Here is a 26,838-nt window from a genome sequence, read left to right as displayed (position 1 = left end):
ACTCATCTTTCTTTCTCCATGTCTTATTCATTTCACTTCTGATATGTCCAACATCTATCTTTGCCTTTCCATTGTTGAACTCAGAACTTGATGCCTTTGACCTTGTTGGGCAATTCCTGCTGACATGACCAATTTTTAAGCAACTGAAACATGTGGTTTGACTCAACCATCTTTTGTAGTTCCCTCTAAAATTTGTTCTTGTGCAATTCTGTGGGATATGTCCATATTCTTGACAATAGTGACAGGTGTTCCTGGTGTTGTAATCCCAAAATTCATGGTTTAATGTCTTTGCTGGTTGATTTACTGTCCACATAGGTTTTGATCTGCATTCAAATGTCCTGTGTCCATACTTTTTGCAATTATAACAATTTCCATCAAATCTTTGAGTCCTTGTGACATTGGATTTGCAATTTTGTGTCATATGTCCTTGCATGTTGCACTTGTAACAAAAACTTTTGGGTATGTTTGATTGATTGAATCTTCTACTCCTGCACATATTAGTTGTATGTCCCTTCTTATTACAGAAATGACAAGTGGGTTTTGAATTCTTACCTTTATCACTTCTTTGTTCAGCACTCTTTGATGATTCTCCAACTTCAGTGCTATTATATCCAAGTCCTGATGTATCATGGGCAGATTTTGGTGATTTCAGCAACTGTTCAAAATACTTGATTTATTGAGATTCTCTGCTACCTCTTTTTCTCTGTTCAATTCATTCTGCATTTGTTCATTTTGCATCTTCAAGGTAGAGATCTCAATATCCTTTACATTGAGTTCATGATGAAGATTCATCATTTGGGCAAGTTATCCATCTGCATGTTTGAGATCCTTGTCAGTTTAGTACATTTTTCTTCAAGTCTGTTTGCAAGATTCCTTTTGTCATTTTCCATCATGACCTTATCATCAACTGCTCTTTTCTTTTATTCAGTAATTTCACATATCATTATAGCCTGTGATTCATGTTCCATCTTGAGAGTTCTTATCTCATCTGCTTGAATTTTATTTTTCTCCATCAGTTCTGCTATTGTTTCATCAAACTCTTTAGTGTCTCCACTGGAAAATATTTTGGTGGTATCAATCTCCTTGCAATGCATATCATGTTTAGCTATGGCTAGATCCTTCCTCTTTTTTAATGAGCTTCTCAATTTGTTTCTGAATTCCTCCAAGCTATGCAGAGCAAGTTGCACATCTATCACTTGATTCTCAGTGATCTTTCCAAGTTTGAAAGCTTCCATCTTTAGATCTTTTCCTCCAAGCTGTTAAGCTTTTCCTAGTGAGAACCTGACCTGCTCTGATACCAATTGTTGGAATATTCAAATATGGAAAGAGTACTTATGAGAGGGGGGGGTGAATCATAAGTACCAAACTTTAGCCAATAAAATTTTTAACTGAAAGTAAGTTGCATGCATGTAAATACATCAAATAAATATATATAAAAACTCATGCATCAATAACACATAACACCAGAATTTGGTAACTCAGAAACCCTCCAGGAATAAGAAGGTAAAACTAGGGTAGGGATGATACCCACAAAAATTTACTGCAGCAATATTGTTCAACCACTTCTGATGGTTTTCCCTGTTAAAGGCCTACCCTGTTAAAGGCTTTACACTGTATTAATAGTGACCTGGTTAGAGAATTTTCAAACACTTAACATGAAGTGTCACCTGGTTAAAGGATTTTAATCACCTAATCAAAAGGTTCTTACAAAATAGCTGTAAAGCTAACCTATCACCATAGGATTTTCATTCTCATACAATTGCTAGAGAGTATTAGATACAATAAACTTGATAGATTACAATCCTTGATTGTTGAATATAGGCTCCTTTTTCACCTTCTCCTGATCTTGATCCTTTGTGATTTGATAACTCTTGCTTCTAAAAATAGATTTGCTTATGCACCCTTGTATGTCTTTCAATATATCTCATCTCTCTCTTTTACAATGAAATTTCATCTTCCTTATAAAAACTTCAAAGACTTAGGGTTTGTTTTGGATCTACGATCCATATTGAATCTCAATTTCTCGCTTAATACTTATCTTTTTCTCATTGGTTGCATGCCTTTAGCATTTTTCTTATTAGCTGCATGCGAATTGCATAGAAAAAAAAAAAAGATTCCATCTTATCATTAAATCCTTTGAGATTTACCTTCTGTCGGCTGCAAAAACTATTTGCATCATAGTTTGTGCAATTCCAAATTTTTATGTTGTTCTATTGAGTTACTTGGCTCCTGAAGTATTTCTGATACTCGGCACATGTTGTTTCCTAGATAGCTCGGCACTTGAACAAAACTATATCACTCAGCACATGTTTCACTCGGCACTTATTATCACTCGGCACCTATTGCACTCGGCACTTGTTATCACTTGGCACCTGTTGCACTCGGCACTTGTTATCACTCAGCACCTATTATCACTCGGCACCTATTGCACTTGGCACATGTTATCACTCGGCTTTTGTTATCACTCGGCACCTGTTGCACTCGGCACTTATTCTTGATCTTGATTAAGTGTATTGACAGTTGTCAAATTTAATCTTTAAGCTAACAGTTACTTATCAATTAACAAGCTTAAGGGGATTACTAATGAATGGTTCATAAGGCAAAACACTTGATGAAGCTTTTACAAATGGAGTTGCAAGAAGAGTGGTTTTAACCATGGGGGAATCTCTTTAGTTAAGCGCACTTGAGTTGGAGTAGTACTAGGATGGGTGACTTCCTAAGAAGTATTCATACTTCACCTCTCTAAGAATCAATTAGATTCAATGAGTTCTAAGTGTTCTATTTATTATCATGAGAGATTAGTTCATGTAAACCACTACTCATGAAACATGGGTCAATGAATTTGTCTCAAATACTACACAGTTGAATTTTGATAGCAACATCACAATTTGAATTCTTGTAGAAATGTCTCCTACTTATCAATCAATGAGATTAAGGGGAATTCTAATGAATGGTTCATAAGGCATAGCACTTGGTGAAGGTTTTTCAAATTGTGTTGTAGGAAGAGTAGGTTTAACCATAGAGGAAACTTTATAGTTAAGTGTGCTCAAGCAAGAGTAGTACTAGGGTGGGTGACATCTTAGGAAGTCCAAGTACCTCAACTATATGAAAATCACCTAGATCCAATGAGTGCTAAGTGTTCTATTTCTAATATATATATATATATATATATATATATATATATGTAGAGTGGCACAGTGGAAGGATACAATTCCTTTACCCTTTAGGCAACTAGGTTTAAATCACCAACAATCTCCATGAGGAGGTCCGTACCAGGACCCAAGGAGGTGACATATGCATACAGAGGAGGAACGAAGACCTAATAAGGATCCATGAAGACATTTCATGTTGTATCATGGCCTTTGAGCCATTGAAATGTACTTAGAATGTCAAAAAGTACAAATAATGTAATAAATTGCCATAAAGAGGCCTAAATGGCTCAAAAGTTAAAATATGGGATAAGGAAATCATTTCATGTAATGCAATAGTCCATGGGGTGTATTTGAGTCCTAGGAAGGTTTTATGAGGTCATTAAGTCATAAGTTGCATAGTAAATGCAAGAAAGTCAATGTAATTGCCAAAATATGTGAAGTTGTCATAATGTTACTAATAAGCCAAACATGGCAATCTAGTGAAGTCTAAGAGGTTAAGTTGAGGTCTATAAATATTTTAGACATTAGTAAGTCAATTAGTGTTGATATTAAAGGTATTACAAATCCTAATTCATAAAAGGTCGAAATGAGAAACAAATTAGTAAAGCTTTGTTAATAAAAAGTTATTAAAACTATCTAAAACTGTCACAGAACAATTAGACTATTTTAGTCGATCCAAGGGAAGTTGTAGTAGTTTTGGGGAAGAGAAAAGTTTATAAAAGGAAGTTATTTTGAGTGCTTTTGGAGGTGATCAAATATCTCAAAACAAGTTTGAAGAATCAATAACAATTCATATGTTTTTTTTGTCATTTCTGACTGTCGCATAACAGTGACTATTGCATTTTTTGTGGTTTTAAAGTTTAAACAAGTTACTTTGCCTCTTAAGCTTTTGTATTGAAATATTAATGATTTAGAACTTCTTTGTTATGTTCTCCTAATATCTCTTTTCCATTATAGATAAGTTAGCTTGCAGAGTCCTTTGTAATAGTGCAAAATACATCACTGTCTATCTCTATCACATGACAATCCTTCACTATTTTGAGGCTAGATTAATGGATTTACCCCTCCCACTATCTATGATGTAGATGTAACTTGTGGGGGAGGGTGTTACAATTTTAATGAATTTATATATGATGATTTTTTGTGTAGGGTAAGAGTTTTGATAGAGAGAAAGAACCAAAGACTGGTTGGGCAGTGATGGGCATGGGTGACTACCCCAAGTAGAGAAGTAAGAGTTTTCTCCAAAAAAGGATAAATTTTATGTTTGATATCATCTATTGGGATGATTTTAAGTATGTTTGATCCATTTACAAGATCTAGAAAGATTGGGAGATGAGTTCTTGGGAAAGCCCTAGGGTAAAGGGCCTAGAAGTGAGGGTTTGGTGAAAGGGGATGTAGAAATGCTAGAGTGACCCAAAAAAAAATTGAAATCCTTTCATTTGATTCATATTTCAAGACTTTTTGATGTTGTTAAGGTTCCAACAAATAAGGGGATATGAGTTACTTTGTAAATAGCCACTAATTAGGCCTAGTTGTGTAACTGAGATAACAAGATTTGAGAGATACTTTCCAAAACAACTATACTTGAAATTTTGGTATGTTTTAGAAGGGGAAAATTTTGATTTGGTACACCAAAGGTTTTGGGAGGGTCAATGGAAAATTTTGGGAAAAACTGAGAATTACTGTCTGGCAAGGGCTAGTTGAGTCAAGCCTAGAATAGGAAAAATTGGGAAAGTGTAAGAGATGAGTTACTAAGAGGTTGAAAGGAGTTGGAACATGTTAGATGGTATTTTTTGCGATGATCCAAGGTGTCAGGGTCATGGTGTGAAGCCTACGATGGGTTTTGGTATGTTGGAGGCACCAGGGTACACTAGGTGCATAGGTAGCAACATCGATGTTTTGAAGAAAAATTGAAGAGCTGAGTTATAACCTCTTAGATATGGTTTTGGAAATGTATTACCAAGTTAGATACCTTGTCTTGAACCCTAGTAGATTTATATTTCTTTGGGTAGATTCCAAGAGTACAAAGGAATCCTAGAGTTGAGTTATGATTCCTAAGGGAATAGTGGGAGGCTCTACATTAGGTGCAAGGCTTAGGATCTCTTCTAGGGACTATTTAAACACCAAATCCACCTTTACTTAGTTGATTCCTTCACCTACAACTTTAACAACTCAAATTCCTACAATTTAGGACCAAATACATGCAAATATTTGGCCTAGGCCTTGCAAGTAAAATTACCTTCCCTTGGTTTTTCAACTCCAACTTTTTGAATCTATAAGAACACTCCCAGGGCTTTCATTTCCATTTTATTTTGTTCCATTTGAACCATATATTTTAAATCTATAGGTCCATTTGCACAAAACCCTCCTAAACCTAGGGTTTCTGAACTGATTTTAGAAAAAATGCTCTAACTTTACTTAGAAATCACCAATAAACTTCAAATCAAGTGCATAGGATAGAGGACTCAAGTTTCTCTTTTGACCATTGAACCTCCTATCCCAATCCATACAACACATGTGGAAGTGAGAATGCAGCAATTTTGAGGCAAAAAACTAGTAAATTTTATTAAAACTTGCAAAAAACCATACATCAGCCTAACCTATTCTTTTGGGAAGGTTGGGTGTTACATTTATATGTTTTATTTACTGATTAACTACCATAGAAATAGTTGGAATTGGTTCAAACTTCTTCCTCCCTAATTAGCAACTTTTGACAAAAAATTGCTGTGCAACTTTTGTTGCATTTTTGTAATTTTCAAACCAAGAAGTCCTCAGACATTCAAACCTACCTAAGACTTACCTAAACCTATTCTAAGGTCTTTTCAACCTTCTTTGGAGTATATTCGTTATTCTAAACCTATTTTTTCCCTTATAGGTTTCTAAGGTTTCATGGTTTATATGAACACCAAATGAATCTTGAGCCTTTACAAATGGGCTTATTATGACATGATCTTATTCCTAATACCTAAAAACCTTATCAACTTGTTGAAGAGACACCTAGAAAGGTGGTATGATCTAGAGTCCTTGAAAATGCTTCATGAAGACCTTGAGTGCCTTGAGTACCCTACACCACACACACACACACACACACATATGTTATTTAAAAAGTAAAATAGACTAGTAGTAAATTTAACTTGCTTGTAAGTTTTGTGGCCTATCTACACCTAAAGAATCAAAGGCATCACAAGTCTCAATTTCAATAACCACAATATTACAAGAAATCCATCCAATAATCTAAGAAATCTAGAGAGTAATTCTTCCTTATATCCCCCTGACAGGGAACCTAAGAGATCACATAACTAATAAGGGTAAAAGTGGAACAAATTTTATTCTATTTTTAACACAAAATTGAAGCACATACATTTCACTTTTAATTCTTCTAACATTAAATATTTTGATATATCTCATTGATTAAATATATGAATATTCTATATTAACTCAACAACCAAATTCTTATAGGTTCCCAAACATCACTACTACAAACACATACATAAGTTACCATAATTAAAAACCATCATAAATATATGAACAAGATTTCATTATAAATAATTGAATCCATTATTGCAATTAGATTGCGTAAAAATCACATAAGCATACCAAGGACAATCAGGTATGATATACCCATTCTTATTTATTATAACTAAGCATGTGTACATATACATATTACAAGGAGCAAGTAATCATTATATATCATGTTTTCATATACTTCTAACATTTTTCTCCTCCAACATGATCTCTATACAAAATGGATACATAAGTATTATATCATAGTCATGATACAAAAATATGATGTTGCAACATCTAGTCACACACAAAAAAAGATGCAAAATTGGAATATGTGAAGAAAGATCATCCAAGGCTCTTGAAAAACTCTAGAAAAATACTCAATCATGGATAAAATACTTTCCACCCAACCATGGAACCTTACTGCCCCGCTCCCCTAAGCTAGAAGATAACACAAGGCCCCACACCAAGTTCAAACATAAGCAAGGGAATAAAATAGCTATTTTAACACTGATAAAGTTTATTGTTGATCAATATTGTATCAAAAATTCAAACTGATTAGGTATTGAATTAAACTTGATAAAAAAATGATAGAGAAGGAAAACTTTAAACATGAACAAAATCATAAATCATATGATGATGATAAATTGGAAATGATAAACTTATGCTTAAATAGTGATAAAGTTTATTGTTAATCAATATTCTATCGAAGTTTCAAACTAATTAGGTATTGAATTTAATGTCATACATGAGCATATCTAATTTAGTGCCATACACAAACATATCTAATTTAGTGTCATACACGAACATATCTAATTTAATGTCACACATGAACAAACATATAATATAAAATGATAACCAATAATGTCATGTACATTAACAAACACATAATATATTATGATAAGCAATAATGTCATACATGAAAAAACATATCATATATTAACCAATAATGTCATAAGTCTAATAATGTCATGCATCAAATAAATGTCATACATCAAATATAAAATGTCATATATACATCAAATGTATATCAAATATGTCCACTGATGCCTATACATGTACATTTCTATCAACTATATCTTCTCCTGAAACAAATCTCTAGAGGCCTTCAGTCATAATGTGGAGGGAGATGGTGGCGATGATGGGATCCTCCTCACATGATCGCTTGTCCTTTTGTTGAAGTTCTTCTCTAACTTGAGCTGATACAAACAAAGTAGAAATGAATGAAGAATTATTATACATTAAAATCAAATATATGTACACACAAAATTAATTATTCTGTTACCACCATCATATAGTCACTCTATAAGTCCACCTCGAATGCTCGTGGACGATCAGGTGTGACAAGACCCTACACCAATTGAATCAATATAATCACTTATAAATAACATTAAAATTTTTGATACTAACTATTATAAACAACAACTAAAACCAAGAAAATTCTTTCATAACTTAGTCAATGGCTATAAACTAGCCATAGTTGCAGCCACTCCACGATCGGCAGACTATCGAAGATGAGGAGGAGTGTCTGATGTCATGAGTTGCATGTCATACAATACATGTTACATGTAACATGAAACATGAAACAAATATAATCAAATGAATTAAATTAACATGAAACAAATGTACCTCTACGAAGCTCATATGATGTCTATGCTCTAAGTCCATAGTAAATGTTGACGATCTTGTAGAGAACTAATGCACATGCATAATTTTTTTGTCAATCCTTAATATGATTACTTAATAAATATATGTATTAATTTAAATGATTAAATTGATACATACTTCTAGACTCATGGACAGGGCAAAAAATGGGGTCGAGGGATCACTACTAGGCCTGCTAACACTCTAACCCTAAATTTTGAACAATGTAAATAGATGCTAATTAATTAATCATTCACTATACATATGAAATGTGATTATATTAGTAAATTATAAGTGTAATTTATCTCTGTGTCAATGTTAAATGTGCATAAGGATCTGCATGATGTGCACATGTGACTGCGATGCACTGAAGGCTCCCCCTCCACTAATGGACTCGTGCAATGGATGAGGGTATGTGTCAAAGCATTAATGGTCTCTAGAGCATTGGCCTATACATGTTCCTTCACAACTGAAGGAATAGTCACATGTTCACCCTGTGGCTTGACCACAGGTGTCCTAACTACATTAGGGTCATGACATGCTCCCGACCTCTCAAATGATGCCCCCCCACCTCTACCCTAGGAGTCTAATATATCAAAATAATTGGGGATCTCCCCAAGGAAAAACTCACAATACAATTTCTTTAAAGAATACATGGGGACCTCATGATTTTTGCAAGGAGGGGCATCAAAAACCATCCACCATCTATCCCAAAAATTATTTCTAATAGCATCGTGTATGCACCAATGGATGGGGAACCCTTTAGTACCCTCTCTAACAGTATTTTGTTCACCGGGTTTTCTAAATAATTTACATATTCTACTTTTTGGTATTTTTTTTTTTTTTTAACATATTGATATGACAATTTATTTGCATAAAATCTTTTTTGTTCATCCCTCTTAACCCAAAAAACATCTAACTGACCACTTACTAAAGCTATCTAGGTCTAAATGGATTCGAGAGATTATGCTAATTGAAACCTCATTGGATTGGTTTGTCTAAATTCTTTCAACTGACCAATGAGTCCTTATAATTCTGTTTTGCCTCTTTCTATTTCATTTATTATATTTTCTTGTGTGTCAGGCGAAGGTCTTGCAATTGGTTTAGGCTACGAAATTTTTTTTTCTTCTTGGGGAGGGTTTTGGTTTTGATTTTCTTGAGGGTTTTGAGCTTCTTGGGGATTTTCCAGTTGATTATTGATATTTCCTGATAAAAAATCAATTGAAATCTAAATAAATAAACAAATCTAAAGAAAAATTGCAAAAACCCTACAAAACAATATAAAAAACATATCAAACAATGCAAAATAAAATTTAGATCACATATGGCATGCTCATGATCTCGTATTTCACCGACGAGGAGGCATACTGGCAAGGCAAGTGGTGAAAACTTTGATTTTCTCCAATTTGTGTACACGGTGCTGTGAGGAGAGGGTAAAAAAAAGAGTTAAAATGAATGGGTTGCGGGTATGCAGCCCATTTATAACATTTTTCTTTTTTAAAAGTGCATACGCACTATAGTGTGTATGCGCTATAGCACGTACATGCTATTGAAAATTGAAAAAAAAAAACCACAACTTGGTGCACATACCCTTATATTGAACAACGTGAGGGATTTATTGATCCAAACAAAGACATGGTGTGTAGATTGCACAAAGCTTTATATGGTTTAAAGCAAGCTCCCAAAGCATGGTATGAAAGACTGCACAACTATCTTATGAATATTGGTTTTGAGAAATTTAATGACAATAGAAACTTATACTAAAGATTGGAGGTAAAGGAATCTTACTAGCTAGAATATTTGATGATGATATCATATTTGGATGACCTAATGTATTGTGTAAGAAATTTGCAAATGAAATGATGAAAGAGTTGGAGATGTCTATGTTTGGAGAAATAAAGTTCCTTTTTGGATTATAAGTGTGTCAGATGAAATATGGTATTTACATTACTAAGTCGGAGTATGTAAAGGAAATCTTGAAGACTTTTGGTATGGAGGATTCAAAACTAGTTAGTACTCCCATGGTGATAGGACACAAACTTTCTAAGACTGATGATTTTGTTGAAGTGAATCAAATTGGAAAATTACAATATGTAGTTCATAGTAGACCTACTATTGTATTAGCTATTGGGATTGTTGCAAGATTCTCTACAAATCCTAAGGAGAATCACTTGATGGTGGTTAAAAAGATTATGAGATACTTGAAATGAACATAAGACTATGGTCTATACTACAAGAAAAATGAAAAATTTAAATTAAGAGCCTATAGAGATGTTGATTGAGTTGGAAACATTGATGATAGGAAAAGTACAAGTGGAGGAGCATTTTTATTAAGAAAGAGATTAGGCTCATGGACTAGTAAGAAACAAAATTGCATTTCACAATCTACTGCTAAAGCTAAATATGTGGTTGTTGCAGTGAATTCTACAAATGTGGTATGGATCAAATAACTACTCAAAGGAATGAAGGAAGAAATTATTGAACCCGTGGTACTCGACTATGATAATACAACTTGTGTTATAAACATATCTAAGAACCTTTTGATGCATATAAAGACAAAGCACATTGCAATCAAGTGTCATTACTTGAGAGAATTGGTTCAAGACAAAAAAGTGAGAATGGAATATGTGAATACAAAAGAATAGATAGATGAAGGCTTTACCTAACGATGCACATGAATATCTTAGAGTTAATCTAGGGGTGATACTCCTATCTAAAGATACTTAAGAAGTAAGAGTAGTGCCCTGCATCAACTAATTTGAGTGACATACTTTACAACTTGATGCAGTGGATCTTACTTTAGGGATTGCCTAAAGTAAAGAAGGATCTACAAATAGAAGATTTAAAATTACATTCAAGGTGACAAAGGGAGAACCTAAATTGGCTATATCTCCATGAATAGATGACAAGTCTTTGGCATTGATTTCAAAGAGGGAGATATTAGAGAAAATAGTGTGATATCATAAAGGTTTGAGAAGGAAGGAGAAAGATTATTGACAAAGAGGGACAAGATCAAATATCAAAGAAATTAGAGTATACAAAGAAAGGAACACATACTGATAGAGGGAAAGATTTCAACACAACATGTATTAATTTTCTTTTTGGTATTGGTTTCCCATCAATGCCAAAGTGGGAGATTGTTGAAAAGAAGATTGTTAAAGTATAGAAATGAGGAATAGTGTATCATGGAATAAACATTATTTTTTCATTGATGTCAAACATACAACTCACTAGTGAGGCAATTGCTAATTTGGTCTGAATTCTATCATTTGATTGATTGATGAAGAGGATTTGAAAAGAAAGGATAACAAGAGAACCTAGAGAAAGGTTGAGCTATGTAGTGTATAAAAAGAGCACTAAGACCAAGTAAGACCTTGATGATATAGTGTATCATTTATCTACTTCAGGCTACAATGAAAGGATACTTGATCAAAGACATGAAGGAGACTAAGAAAAGAAATGTCTCTACCAAGCCTAATCTAGAAAATAGTGGAAGCCGAGAAAGTTAGTTCAAGCTAAGCAGAAAAATAGTTATGACTAAGCATTTGGTATATGACAAGCGTGTGTAAAAAAATAGTATGTGTCGAGTGTTAGAAGATGGCAATAGCAACCAAGAGAAACTTAGTGTATGTTGAGCAATCCAGTGTTGGTTGAGCATCAGAGAATAGTGTTTACCGAGAAAACAACATGTTCTTGCTGAGTGACCATAAAATGAGTTTAATTAAAGATTTGACAAATCTGACCTAACAAAATTGATTTCTTGAATTGTGTGAAGCATTTTGAAGATAAGTTTGATGAGCTGGTGACACAAAATTCAAGATAAATTATTTTAAGATGAATTCAAAGAAGATTGCAAGAGAAGTTTCTAGAAGGAACAAAATGTAAAGATGGGAAGATTCAATGAATCTAACCTAACCTTGAAATGGACTATTTTGGTTAAGTGGGAAAAGATCAAAATTCTCTATATAAGAAGATACGAGGCCAAAAGAAAAGTGTGGGACAATAAGAGAAGAAGCCTATGGTTTTGTTTCATATGGTGGCCGAAGGGAAGAGTCTGCTGTTGGAAAACTAAGCAAGGAGGCTTAAGGAGATGAAGGCTTGAAGGGTGAACAAGCTATTAGAGATGAAGATGATGAGTGCCAAGCAGAATGGAGAACTAAATGTGAGATCTGTAATCTATAAGTGAGTTTTTTTATTATCAAATTGAGTCCTATTGTTACTTTCTAACAATTGTACTAGTTTGGATAAATCTTTTGGATTAAGGTTGACCTAATAATCATAACTAAACCCTTTAACATGGTGACATTCTAATGGAATTTTCCAAAGTCCTCTAACAAGGCTCACTCCTAACAGGGTGATTGAAATAGTTTAATCAAGGTCACATTTAACAATGTACATTGTAACCTTTAACAGGTTGGCTCTTCACAAGGCATTAATTCAAAAGAGTGAAAATTGGTAGCATGTTACTGGTGGCTTTTCCCAAATTGGGTTTCCATGTAAAATCCTTGTGTCAAAATGTGTGAATGATTTTGTGATGTTTCATGTTTACATTTCTACAAAGTTATTTTGACCTAGGACAACAATATGCAAATGTCTAAGATATTGGATGAATCAATGCATGCATAAGTATATGTTGAAGTACTGAAAAGTTTTATTAGTACATTTGGACCTTGGATAACTGATTCACCTACCCAATCTAGTTCGGTGGTGGTTTGGGGGGGGGGGGGGGGGGGGGACACAAGCATACATTGGGTTTGCAAGCAGGGTAGGCTTAACCCTACAGAGAACATCGTAGTTAAGTGTACTTGAGTTGGAGTAGTACTGGGATGGTTGACCTCTCGAGAAATCTTGGTGCTTTACCTTTTTGAGCATCACCAAGATCCAATGAGTGCTATGTGTTCCATTTATTCTCATGAGAGATGGACTCATGTGAATCATTACTCATGATACATGGGTAAATTTTTTTGACTCAAAATCTACACAATTAAATCTTGATAGAAATATCTGAATACATTAATTTTTTAAGGAGGAAATTTTAATAATACTAATGTCGTGAGAGAGAGAGAGAGAGAGAGAGAGAGAGAGAGAGAGAGAGAGATGTACAAGGGTATTGATTAGGAGATCTTCTATTAAATAATATATATTATTACAATATTATGTATAATCTAATATTATATCATATTATTATATTATATTATATATTACACATAATAATATATTTATTATAAAATATATTATATATTATATATCTAATTTTGGATATGTGTGCAATATTGAATATATCTAAATAATAAATTTCCTACACAATTATTTATGTGATTTATATGGGCTTCACCTTGGTATTGTCAAACCTAAAAAACTTGCTAGCCCAAAAAATGTTTCTACAAAATCTACATATGTTTTGAAACTTTGATTATATAGTCGATGACTTTTTTTAATTCAAAATTGATGAAATAAAAAAGGTTTCTTAATAAAAATTTTTGCTTTCAACTATAAATTAAGTTATGTTTTAAGGTTAATAAATAATAATTATTTATTTTCTAATTGAGTTATATTTAAAGTCCTGACTCATAGGCTAATTGAAAAACATCTATGAATTTACCACAATATAATTTTTTTCATATCTAAAATATTTTCCATAGTCTATGCTTCACACACTTGAAGAAAAATATATATTAAGTTCCACCCAATTTAAATAGGTCAAGCACAATGTTTTTTTAGATTCAAAAAAACTTGTAGTAACAAAATTATAAATAATTATCTATTTCAAAAAATAGATAAAAATATATGTCACATTTGAATGTGATTTTTCTACTTATATCTAGAATATTATTATAAATAAATAAATTATTTTATGTTTGTTAGGGTGGTCAAATATATATCTACTTCTTATCTTTTTTGGGAAATTTACATAGTAAGTTTCATTTAAATTTCAAACTATATTCAAATAGATTTTTAAGAAATATATAGTATCTTAGAAACGACTTTCAATTTCTTATAAATTCTCAATTTACATCTTTATGATATAAGGTTGATTAGTTGTTTAAATTTTTGTGTCATGTTTTATAAACATTCTTTTTACTAAATTTAATTGTCACTTGGGCCTAGTTTGGAATATCATAATCTTGAAAATACCCATACATCCTTTTGTCCAATATCATGGACGGTTGTAAAGTTGTCATGAATATATTTAATGAATGATATTATTTGAATAGAATATGTGAAATAGGATGAGTGATTAGATAACATAAACACAACAAATTATCAAAGATGGAATTGTTCCTACAATAGAAAATTGTATTTTACATTTTTTTAATGTATTCTTGGTTAATCCAAACATCAAATTCTTATAGTTTAGATAAGTGTGCCTTTCCCTAAAATGCATAATATTTAGTGACTACAAGCTTTTACTATTTTACTTTCTAGATATGAGGGACAATCAATTCCTTGGGCTCTAGTCTAAGTCTTGTAAACAATGTTATGATATAATTAGTGTGCTTCTTGTTATGGTTTTTTTCAAGTTGGATTTTTCATTTGAAAATCCTAGTCTAATGTCTTATACATTCTTTCTTTCAGAAATTTGCTTCTGTGTAGTTAGGTCAATAATCATGTGATGTTTGAATTGAATGATGATGGATAGATGTATGAGGGTATGTTGATTCACCCTCTCCCACCCTTTCTCAATATTCGATGTTGTTAAACATATAACATTAATTTAAGATCAATGACAAGCTTGGTGGGCCTCACCTACGATTTAAGACTTGATCAAATAGATAAAATATTGACAATAAGCTCTTATGAAGTGAGGCAATGGGATCATCCAATATTGAAGGAAACTTGGAGTCCATTGAAAATAATGGACTCAAAACCAACTCTCAATAAATAACATAGAGATATTTTTGTGTGGAGACAACCTATGCGAAATGAGTGTGATGATCCATTGAAAAATTATACATGTGTTTTTTTGTTCTCTACTTGGTTGTAAATTAACTAGTTGCAAGTGGATCTCTATAAACAAACATAAAGAAAATGATTCAATTGAAGAAAATAAACCCCAACTTGTTGCAAAAGGTTCAACTTTAAAAAAAAGACACATAAATTATAATAAAACATTTGTATCTATAATGAAATGAAATGGACTAACGTTGTGCTCTACTAGATATTGCAGAGAAAAATATATTTTAAGTTCATCAAGTGAATGGTGAATGAATGTCATATCAAAGAAACAATACATATGAATTCAATGGCAAAGAAAGCCAAATGTGCAAGCTTGTAAAATCATCCTATGTTTTAAATAAAGACATCGAGCCCTATATGAAAAGCTTGCCGAACATCTCATTGAGTTAAATTTCAAAAATTTCAAAGTTGTTACTTTTTTAGAACTAAAAAGGCTAATAACACAATAGTCTATCTTGTCTTATTATGTGGATGATTTATTTATATCCACTATGGGTAACCGGACAATAACTTCCTCGACGACCCTGATTGAGTTGGTAACCGTGGCAGTTTTAAACATCTTGTGATGATAAATGCTACAACTAGAAAATTGACTTGACTGCTACTAGTCTTGTTGTTGCAACCAAGCATAACATGAAGTAATTAATTACACAGGCATGCATAGAGAGTGGTGGAACATTAAGGCTGTACTGGTGAAGTTAGATCACGTTTCTACTCAATTCTCAAGTGCAAAAGAAAATTGTAGTAGACAGAGTTGAAAATTTTGGAAAATGAAAACTTATTTCCAACAGTTACAAAGTGGTGTGTACCAATAAATAATAATGAAAATTTTTAAATGATATGAGTGATGTCTAGAATGCGCTAGTGAAGTGATGACAAATGAGACCTTTTATTTGTTTTGAAATGTAGAAGAAAAAATTAATAATAATATCTAAAAATGTGGCCCTCAAGAATAGAAAGAACTAAGTGCACCTCATTTTCAAGCTTTAATTCATTTGTCACTTTTTTAAAAAATGCATTTTTTAAAGTAACACGATTTTGACTTAAGTTTATGATCTCCAACCGTTAGATAGTGAAGTGTACCAATAAATAATAATGGAAAAATTCAAATGATATGATCGAGTGGCCTAACTTTGTATTCACCTTCTCTTTTCAACTATGTATTGAGTCTCGAGTAAAGTACGCTGATGAAGTGATGACAAATGAAACCTTTTATGTGTTTTGAAATGTAGAAGAAAAATTTAATGATATTATTTTAAAAGGTGGCCCTCAAGAATAGAAAGAGCTAAATGCACATGGTTTTCAAGGTTTAATTTATTTGTCACTTTTGAAAAAAGACATTTTCTAGGGTAGCACGATTTTGACTCAAATTTATGATCTTCAACCGTTACAAAGTGAAGTGTACCAATAAATAATAATGGAAAAATTCAAATGATATGAACAAGTGGACTAACTTTGTTTTCTCCTTTCTTTTTTCAACTATGTATTGCATGTGGAGTACGTCAGCGAAGTGATGACAAATGAAACCTTTTATGTGTTTTCAAATGTAGAAGAAAAACTTAATGATATTATTTAAAAAGATGGCCCTCAAGAATAGAAAGAACCAAATGCACCTCATTTTCAGGCTTTAATTCATTTGTCACTTTTGAAAAAAAGGGGTATTTTCTGGGTCGCATGATTTTGACTTAAATTTATGATCTCCAACCGTTACAAAGTCAAGTTTAGCAATAAATAATAATGGAAAAATTCAAATGATCTGACTTTGCATTCACCTTCTCTTTTCAACTATGTATTGTGTTTTAAGTGTGTCGGTGAAGTGATGACAAATGAAACCTTTTATGTATTTTGAAATATAGAAGAAAAACCTAAAAGATATTATTTAAAAAGATGGCCCTCAAGAATAGAAAGAACATACATATTTTATTTGTATGGGAAATTTATAAGCGCATCTAACCATTGTCTGTAAAAGTACGTATCTTTTTTCTGGGTGCTTGTGTGGGCTAAGCTGAGAATGAAGATGATGATTATTCTACTTCTCTTTTTCTGTGTCTCTGATGATTATTCTGCTGCTTCTTCTCATGTGGCAAAGCCCTCTAACTATTCTGACCAGCAAGCTCTCATGGCTTTCAAAGCTTCTCTGCTTCTCGATCCATACAACTCCCTCCTCCACTGGTCTCCCAATCACACCTTCTGCAATTGGACTGGTGTTATCTGCTCTTCTCGCAGACAGCGCGTGGTTTCTTTGAATCTCACTGGTATGGGATTATATGGCCCAATCTCTCCTTTTCTGGGTAATCTTTCCTTCCTCAGAGCAGTTAATCTCAAAAACAATAGCTTCCAGGGCCATATTCCGTATCATCTTGGAAAGCTGTTTCGCTTGAGAGTGCTGCGGTTGTCTGGTAACAATTTAAGTGGAAGCATTCCCTCTGAATTTAGTCTTCTTTCAAATTTGGAAACCATGGCATTGGGAGCAAACAAATTGACAGGTACAGTCCCACCTTTCTTAGGAAACTTGTCCTCTTTAATTTTAATGGACTTCAACGAAAATAGACGCAAAGGCACCATTCCTGCTGCGTTGGGTATGCTTAGCCAGATAAAAGGGCTGGGTCTTGGCTTCAACAACTTGATGGGATCGATCCCCGCTGCCATTTCTAATTGCACTCATCTCCAAAAATTAGTGTTAACTCTGAACCAATTAAGCGGCCCCATTCCATGGGAGTTTGGAAGGCTGTCAGAATTGCAAGAGTTGTATTTGGGGGCTAACCAGCTCAGTGGAGAAATATCAAGCATAGTGGGTAACTGGACTCGACTGCAAATGCTGGCTTTGTGGCAAAATCAACTGAGCGGTACAGTGCCCCTTGATTTGGGGAAAATGCAGCAGCTTTGGGCGGTAGCCTTATTCCAAAACCGTTTTGTGAGCGGAAGCAGTGGTTTGTCGATTATAACAGTATTAACTAATTGCTCCAGCTTGGAACATCTTGGTTTGGGAAATAATTATCTCACTGGCATCTTGCCCACTTCAGTTGGTAGGCTTTCAAATTCACTCTCTTATTTCTCATTAGAGGCAAACACAATTAGGGGAAACATACCAGAGGAGATTGGTAACCTCACAAATCTAACACTAGTAAAATTGGGAATAAACCGATTCAATGGGACTATTCCAACAGCATTTGGTAAACTCCAAAATCTGGAAAGATTATACCTTGACACAAACAATTTAGAGGGAAGAATTCCAGAAATAATTGGCCAATCAAAAAGGCTTGGATTGCTGTCGCTGAGCAAGAACATGCTTTCAGGGCAAATTCCTCATAGCCTTGGTGACCTTCCACAATTAAGAATGCTTTATCTTGATCACAATCAGCTATCAGGAAAAATACCTGCCAGTCTGGGTAGATGCAAGACTCTAGAAGTGGTGGACTTGGCGCACAACAAACTAATGGGAAATATTCCTCCTGAAGTTACAAGTCTTCAAAATCTGCAGCTCTATTTCAACGTTTCCGGAAATTCCCTGCAAGGCTCCATCTTGGAAATGAGCAAAATGGTTATGGTTTTAGCTATAGATGTTTCTCAAAATAATTTCTCAAGTGGCATTCCTAGTGTGCTAGCAGGCTGCAAGGCGTTGGAGTATCTAAATCTTTCTATGAATGGATTTGAGGGGCCAATCCCTGCATCATTGGCAGGCCTACAAAATCTGCAGTCAATGGATCTTTCTTGTAATAACTTGTCAGGTATGATACCAGAAGATTTTGAAAAAATGAGAATGCTTAGACATCTCAATCTATCGTCAAATGGGTTGATTGGGGAGGTTCCAAAAGGAGGAGTTTTTGCAACACTTGATGCCTCAGAAGTTATGGGAAATCTTGGACTCTGTGGTGGATGGATCAACTTGCCACCGTGCTCTCATTCCAAACACAAGCAACCATCAATATCAAAAAAGGTAATAATTTCAGTTGTAGTTGGGATTACAATTTTGATCATGTCTCTTCTATTGGTAGCATTTTCCTATAGATCATGCAAAGGTTCCAATATTCCTGCACTCAATATATGGCCTCCAAAAATTTCATATCAAGAACTTATAGCTGCAACTAGTGGATTCAGTGATGAAAATCTTTTAGGAATTGGCAGTTTTGGGTCAGTTTACAGAGGGATTTTATATAATGGTAGGAATGTTGCTGTTAAAGTTCTTAAGTTGCAAGATGAATATGATCAGGAAAGGTTTAGCAGAGAATGCAATGTATTAAAGAGAGTTCGACACCGCAACATAATTAGAATCATTTCAGCATGCTCCAACCTAGATTTTAAAGCCTTAATTCTTCCACTAATGTCAAATGGAAGTCTAGACAGATGGATACATCCTAGTGAAGGGGGTAAATGCAGATTAAGTTTGAATGATCGAATAAGGATAGCAACGGAGATAGCACAAGGAATGGTGTATCTTCACCATCATTTCTTTGTTCAAGTGATTCATTGTGACCTCAAGCCCAGCAATGTTCTATTAGGAGATGATATGACTTCATACATAGCAGATTTTGGCCTTTCCAAACTTATTTTTGGAAACTCTATGAATTCCTTGACTTCTACAGACGTACTAAAAGGATCTATTGGATACATTGCACCAGGTATAGGTTTCTTATTATTTTTGTCTACATTTCACTGCTTTTCCATGTTTATCTTATAAATAGTTGAATTCTTCAAATGTTTTACAACAATTAATTTTGGTTTATTTCTTATTATAGAGTATGGAATAGGCCTAAATTTGACTACAAAAGGAGATGTTTACAGCTATGGAATTTTACTTCTAGAGTTGTTGACAAGAAAGAGACCAACAGATGATATGTTCAGTGAAGGAATCAATCTACGAAAGTGGATAGAAATGTATTTTCCAGAAAGAATTTCACATGTGGTGGATAATTTCCTTCTTATGGATGCTCATGAATCAGAGATATCAATGGCAATGGAATGCCTTTCCCAGACTATACAAATTGGGTTGTTTTGCACACGGGAGTTACCTCAAGAGCGACCTACTATGACAGAGGTAGTTGATAGATTACATACAATTAGTGGTACATTTCTTGGTGCCCCAAAAACTTTTAAGTTTCCAATAGATATCTCACCTTTTATTAGTGAAAGAAATATGAACACAATAGAGGGTGGAAATAGAGGAAGTTGGTCTACATCTACATCTTAAGTGCCTCAAAATATTCTTACTTTATTTCTTGATAGTCTATTGTTAACAGATGGAGTAATGTCCAACATGTGCCACCCATATGTTATAATGGTTTCACATGATTCAAGGTACCATATTTGAAACTTTGAGTGGAAAGGACATCTGAATGTGATTTATTTTGAACATATGAGTCAAGTGGTTCTATGGATGTATGTTAATACAAACTTGAAATTCTCATAAAAGAGATACATAGTTTATAATACTATTTAATATATGTAATATTTTGTAATATTATTTTCATATCTTGGGTGTTATAAATATAATTTATATTTAATTTTAATTTATATTAGTTCTTGAATGTTGAATCATTGATATTTAGTTATAATATCTATGTTCTTTTCATTATATTTTATAAGAAAATATTTAGAAATCAAATATTTCTTCTAAATTTTTAAGTGAAGATTTGTTTTTGATGAAATGTAATAAAAGTCTTAAACTAAATTATTTTATTACTTCTCATAAAGCACAATTATTAGGTATAAAGTTTTAATTTTTAACCATATTAAAATGTTTATTTCTTTAAATAAAATTTGTGAGTTTACCCAATAGAATATATTCTATTGTAACATTAATGAAAAACTTGATATTTATTTTTAAGTATATTTTCTAATAAAAATAAGCTAAAATTAAATATATTTTATAATATAAATGAGATGAAAATTACTAAAACAATCAGGCAACAATGGAAAAACAAAACATTGTTAGAAAATGACAAAAAATAGTCCACAAATAAGAAGAAACAACAAATTATTGGAATGAAAAATATAAAATACCAAGGAGTTAATGAATTGATGTAGGAGCATCCTTGGGTTGTTGAAAATATTGCATCCCCAAAAATATAATTTCTCATTTTCTATTTTCTAGTTGTATGTCGAGCAGTTTGCTTTAGTGATCATTTGATTTCCCTTTCCAGAAATTATGGTCTTGGCTTCTTATTGTGGACCTATCTTCTATGACTATCCTATGTTCATAGAATTTAATATTATAATTGGTTGGAGTTATGCTTCATCTTCTCATGTGTTTATTTCCTATGTGGTTCTTCATACGATGCATTGCATTTCTTTTGGCAAGGTTCTATATTTGGGAGATAGTTTATGCGCTCTTAAATCTAGATAGTTGGGTAATGTGTGGACTTATATCTAAGGTCGTCAAAGTTCTTATAATGTATTATGCATGTGGTCATTAATTCATTGAGGGTTAGACCTATATTGTATAATATGTTTCTTATTATTGGAGAATGTGAACTAAAAGTCTAGCTATGTGTATAGATGGCTATGTATGTAATGTAATTGAGTCTTGTGAGATATCATGAGGTGGTTGTAGAGAGAGCATGATCGATAGAGAAATGGAATAGCTTGAGAGTTAAGAGTTAGTATGTAATCTAGAATGTATTGGTCGTAATGGTTTCTAGATTGAAGGCTAAGTTCATTCTTGAATATTATGAAGTTGAATTGTTTAAGAAGTTGCAGAACTCAAAATAGAAGGATATGTCTATGAAAGAATATATTGAAGAATTTAACAAGGTACAAATCAAATCTAGACATAATGAATCTTCTAATGAAAATATTTCAAGGTCTACTAATGGTTTGATATTTAACATTCATGACAAGTTAAGTATGTTGGAACTTAGTTTAGTTTAAGATGTCTATCAATATGCATTGAAGGATGAATATAAGTTAGGAAGAAAGCAAGGTAAACAATTAACAGAAGTGGATAAGGGTAACCGAGTAGCTTCTGATAGAAAATATTTGTTCAAAGCTACTTGTTTTAAATGTGGTAAAGAAGGACACAGATATGTTGAATTTCATAGTAGAGTGGTTGTTAGAAATAACTTGGTGGTATATGAAGATAAAAAAGATGAAACATTTGATTTTGATTTGGCTTCACCTTAGCTTGGATAATCTATCTTGATGAGAAGAATCATGTTGGCTAAGAATGATGAGGAACTAGTTCAAAGAAGGAACTTGATTAGAACAATTTGTAAATCTAGAGGTAAAATTTGAAAGGTTATTATGGATTGAGGTAGTATTGATAATATTCTATCTATGGAAATGGTTAGAAATCTTGGATTAAAAAATCAAAAAATCCTACTACTTATGGTATCAGTTGGTTTCAAGATTATCATTGGGTTGTAACGCCCCGCCAAAGTATCCAAAAGAATTAACCTAAAGTTTCACTAAGTTTGCTAAACATTTTTTTTTTTAAAGTAAGAAAATATAACATACACATCAAACACATAGTAGCTGAAGCAATAACATGTAATCATCGACAAACATACATTGCAAGTTACATTTCTTAAAGATCCCAAGACGTTGAGTCACGTTTAAATTTAATTAAATCTAAGTCTAACAACTATCACATACATATGAAAGAATAATCAGAAAGTCCCATGTCCATAATATACATTTGTTCCGAATGCCTCTCGGCAAATTAATTCGAAATGCTCAATCATCCACTGTACAAGTCATAGGGTATGAAAGGCTTAAAAGAATATACATATGTAAAGATCAAGATACAACATCCCCAAATCCATGATACAAAGTACAGTAAAAATATATGAAAACTATTCACCATACATGATACATCCATGCATCCATAATGATAAAACATCTATCATAAAATCTAACCATCCATCATAATAATCCAAGAACATAGTGAAGGTAAATGCCAATCACGAAAACTCCAGCCACGGTGACCACGGAACGGATCTCAATGGTAAGAGTAAAAGCACTACCACCCGACCGCGTGGAACCTAAATGGTCCACTCCCACCACGTTGAGGAGATAGTCTCAAGTCCCAAATAGGATAACAAAACCTATAATCATAAATACTCTCTAAGTCCAGGAAATCCTATAAGTATGCTAATTCAAGGGTTCCTAAAAAGATCGACATCTAAATCCCAGAGGTACCACAAGACCTGTAGGAAACCTAAAATGCAAGTGGGAAAGTGTCATTGCAAAAGTCATGTAGAAGTTACCTGAGCAATCCCTTAGGAATCTCGGGTCCCTACTGATCCTACGGCCACTAGTATCCTCTCGTACTGACGAGGACTACTATGGAATGCAAGGTCGTAACCAAGCGTCCTCTCTATCCCATCCTAGCCTGTACTAACACTCAAGGCATGGGAGAGAACATACAATTATCTTGTTAGGTTCATTTTCTCTCATTTAGTGTAAATGTTTTCACTTATTAAAAATGACTTACAATGGGTTTCTCAAGGCAGCCTCTTAGGGCTCCGACCCCCATTGCAAGCCACTTCCCAACTCTACACATAGATAACCTACCCTAGGCTCATGAAATCACAAATCAAAGAATCATAATAAAACCACCTCAGTCCTATACAAGCAACTAAAAAACATCATAAAAGATAATCCAGAAAATTACATCAGTTCTTCATGAGCAACAGATAATATCAAATAGTAATCATATGATCACGACAGTTCTCTATCAGCAACTGAAGGCATCAATGATAAGTCACAAAATCCAATGGTTCTCCAATGAGCAACCAGAAAGTATCTCCATAGTAAATTACAATACTGATCGAAGACTCCAAATGGTCAAGTCAACACATGACATCATCAAGAACATAACAAACATTTCAGTCTAAGCAACCAGAAGGTAATACAAGTATAACTGATCGAGACTCAGAAATGGTTATCAAATATAACTGATCGAGACTAAAAAATGGTTAAGTTAGGTATCTCAAATACATACACCTCAGCTTCACACAAGGAAACTGGAAAGCAATAACAAACAGTAAATACATCCATCATAGAGCATACTATCACATTACCTTGGTTGGTTTGAAAAGATCGAGAACAAATCATCCTAGCCTCACATTCACAAACCCTGAGCCTCTGGTAACATCCTAAACTGGTCAAAGCTAAACCAACCCCATAACACTCAAAGCATAGACAATATATAGAAAACATCATAGTCTCACAATTGGTTTTGATTTGAAAACATACAGATGAGTTAAACAATAAGGTTTCAGTTTTCAGTGTTTATATTCAAGTAAAAAAATTTATAGTTCAATTTGATTGATAATATACTATTGAGTTAATGTGAGATTTCCATTTCCAGTTGAACGTATGTTTTAAACAGATAGAATCCATAGTTCACCTTTACAAATTATCCCATTCCTAACTCCAAATGAAACACTTAATTACCCCTAGTTGATTTTAAGTCAAAGTCCTAAAACAATCTAAGGGTAATATTTAAATTAATAATAATACTTGTTGATCTTTGATTATAATGATCTACACTTTCATTAAAAATAGTATTATATTATTAAACTTGCTTAAACAAATTTTTGATTTAATTAATCTTAATTTAAATCAAACTTTAAATAAAATTAATTAATAATACATAAAGGACCATATTACATTTATTAATAATTTATTTATTTATAAAATTATTAATAAATATTAATAAAATTTCAATATAATTTAAAATTTAATAAAGTTTAAATTAAATAATAATTATATTAATTAAAACAATTTTAAATCATTTTTTTTTAAAAAATGATTAATAAAAATTAAATCATTTTTATTTTCTTTTAATAAAATAATGGCGTGTTTAAAGGCCCGCCGACCTGCCATACCCTGCGGCCGCAGGTGTTACTGCTGCCGCAGGCAGCAGTACCACCTACCGCGGCAGCGTGGGTGTGGGGCGTGGGAAGTGGTGGCCCTGCCCCACTCCAATATATTATATATATTGTTTTTTTTGTTTTAAATTTTCATCATTATTTTAAAAACAAATTAAGTTTTATTTTTAATTAGTTTTGTTTACTTTTATTAAAACAATTTCCTCCAAAGGAAATATATATATATATATTTAATCTAGAATTTTCAATTTCCAAAATCAAAACCCTTACCAAATTAAATCTTAATTTCTAAATCAAGAAAACAAGGGTTCTAATAATTCATCCAGTCTCCATGGATACAGAAATTATTGAAGAGCAATTAATAAATTCACAATATTGAAAAGTTAAAACTTTCATCACAGAGAATTCAGATCTACAAACCCCAGACACGAGGAAGACAGGAAAGGATAATTGCGTATTTAATGGATAATCAAAAACACAAGACCCTACCTGATCCTGATGCTATTATGCAATCTCCAGGAACTGTATGAGAATTCGCTCTTCTCAATAACCTTCCTCTAGAAAACTTTCTTGGTATCAACCTTCTGAAATTTGCTTCCAAAAATTGTCTCCCAAAAATTCTCGTCCAAATTCGTCTATCTCAAAAATGAACCCCCAAAGTTGTGATAAGCAATTTCTCCTCAAATCGGGGCACTAATTGTGCATTTACCCGAGAAGACTCTTTGCACAACTCAGTTAACTCCAAATTAACCTTTATTATCTTTTCTTTTATTTTGCATTCAACTTTCATGCACATTAAGTTGAATTATTAAATAACTTTATTTAATATTCCACTTGACTTCTATTCTTAATTAATTTATTACTTTAATCTTATGTGCACTTTTAAGAAATTAAAATAACATTATTAATTTCTATAATTTAATTCTCATATTTAAACTCATGCTTAGATCATGCGATCTAGAATTCTTAATAATTTAATATCTTTCAACTTTTAATTTATTTTAGAACTTAATTGATAACATATTTAATTAATTTAAATAACAATAACATTTAGCATTTATTTAAAAATGAACTCCAATTATATTATTATTAAATTAAATAAATATTATCCTGTTCTAAATTTATCTTTGAAGTTTAATCTCCAAATTTAATTCTTTTATTTAATTAATTTCTCAATTAATTAAATATTAAAGATATCATAATAATTCTCTATTAAATTAAATCATTAATTAATCTTTTTAATTAGACTTAATTAATAGAAAACACATCAAGGACTCATATAACAACATACGAAAACCCTACATAGAAAAGCATATACTAAATCAAAACAAAAAGGTTATAATCCTGAAATTACATCATTTGATGCATTCAGAGGGTACTTAACTCAGATACTTGTCCTAATTATCAATTAGGAAAATTGGCTAAAGGGTTTAGGAATTGGACTTAAGAGTTTATCTCCCCTCTCTTACCATTGAGACAGTGCGATAGGGTACGCTCATCCTGACAATTCAGGGAAGTCGATACCCAGTACCTACAACCTGCATAAAATTCACACATGTACAAACACAATATTCTAAGCTAAACAGACAATGGCAGGAAGTGGTGCATTGTGTAGATCCCGACTAGGAGGTGACTATGACTCCCTTCCTTAACCACATCAGAAACACCATACATAAATAAAACAAACGCACACCATACACATGCAGTATGGGGTAAGTATCCATAAGAAACACATGGAATAATAAACC

At 32.8% G+C, this 26,838-nt stretch overlaps 1 protein-coding gene across 1 annotated transcript; it reads left to right on the top strand.

Annotated features, from left to right (window-relative positions):
• The first annotated feature begins 17,209 nt into the window (after window positions 1-17,209).
• On the top strand, window positions 17,210-20,710 carry LOC149561328 (uncharacterized). Its single transcript, XM_089823775.1, has 2 exons — window positions 17,210-19,876; window positions 19,994-20,710. The coding sequence occupies exons 1-2, from the start codon at window positions 17,269-17,271 to the stop codon at window positions 20,443-20,445; spliced, it is 3,060 nt and encodes a 1,019-aa protein (XP_089679901.1). The 5' UTR covers window positions 17,210-17,268; the 3' UTR covers window positions 20,446-20,710.
• Window positions 20,711-26,838: the final 6,128 nt, after the last annotated feature.

Source organism: Cupressus sempervirens, chromosome 4 (assembly GCF_028749045.1).
Source record: "Cupressus sempervirens isolate cs-2001-9-10 chromosome 4, ASM2874904v1, whole genome shotgun sequence".
In the NCBI taxonomy this organism is placed as follows: Eukaryota; Viridiplantae; Streptophyta; class Pinopsida; order Cupressales; family Cupressaceae; genus Cupressus; species Cupressus sempervirens.
The sequence above is the reverse complement of the archived record's forward strand: the minus strand, read 5'-3'. Positions and strand labels throughout refer to the sequence as shown.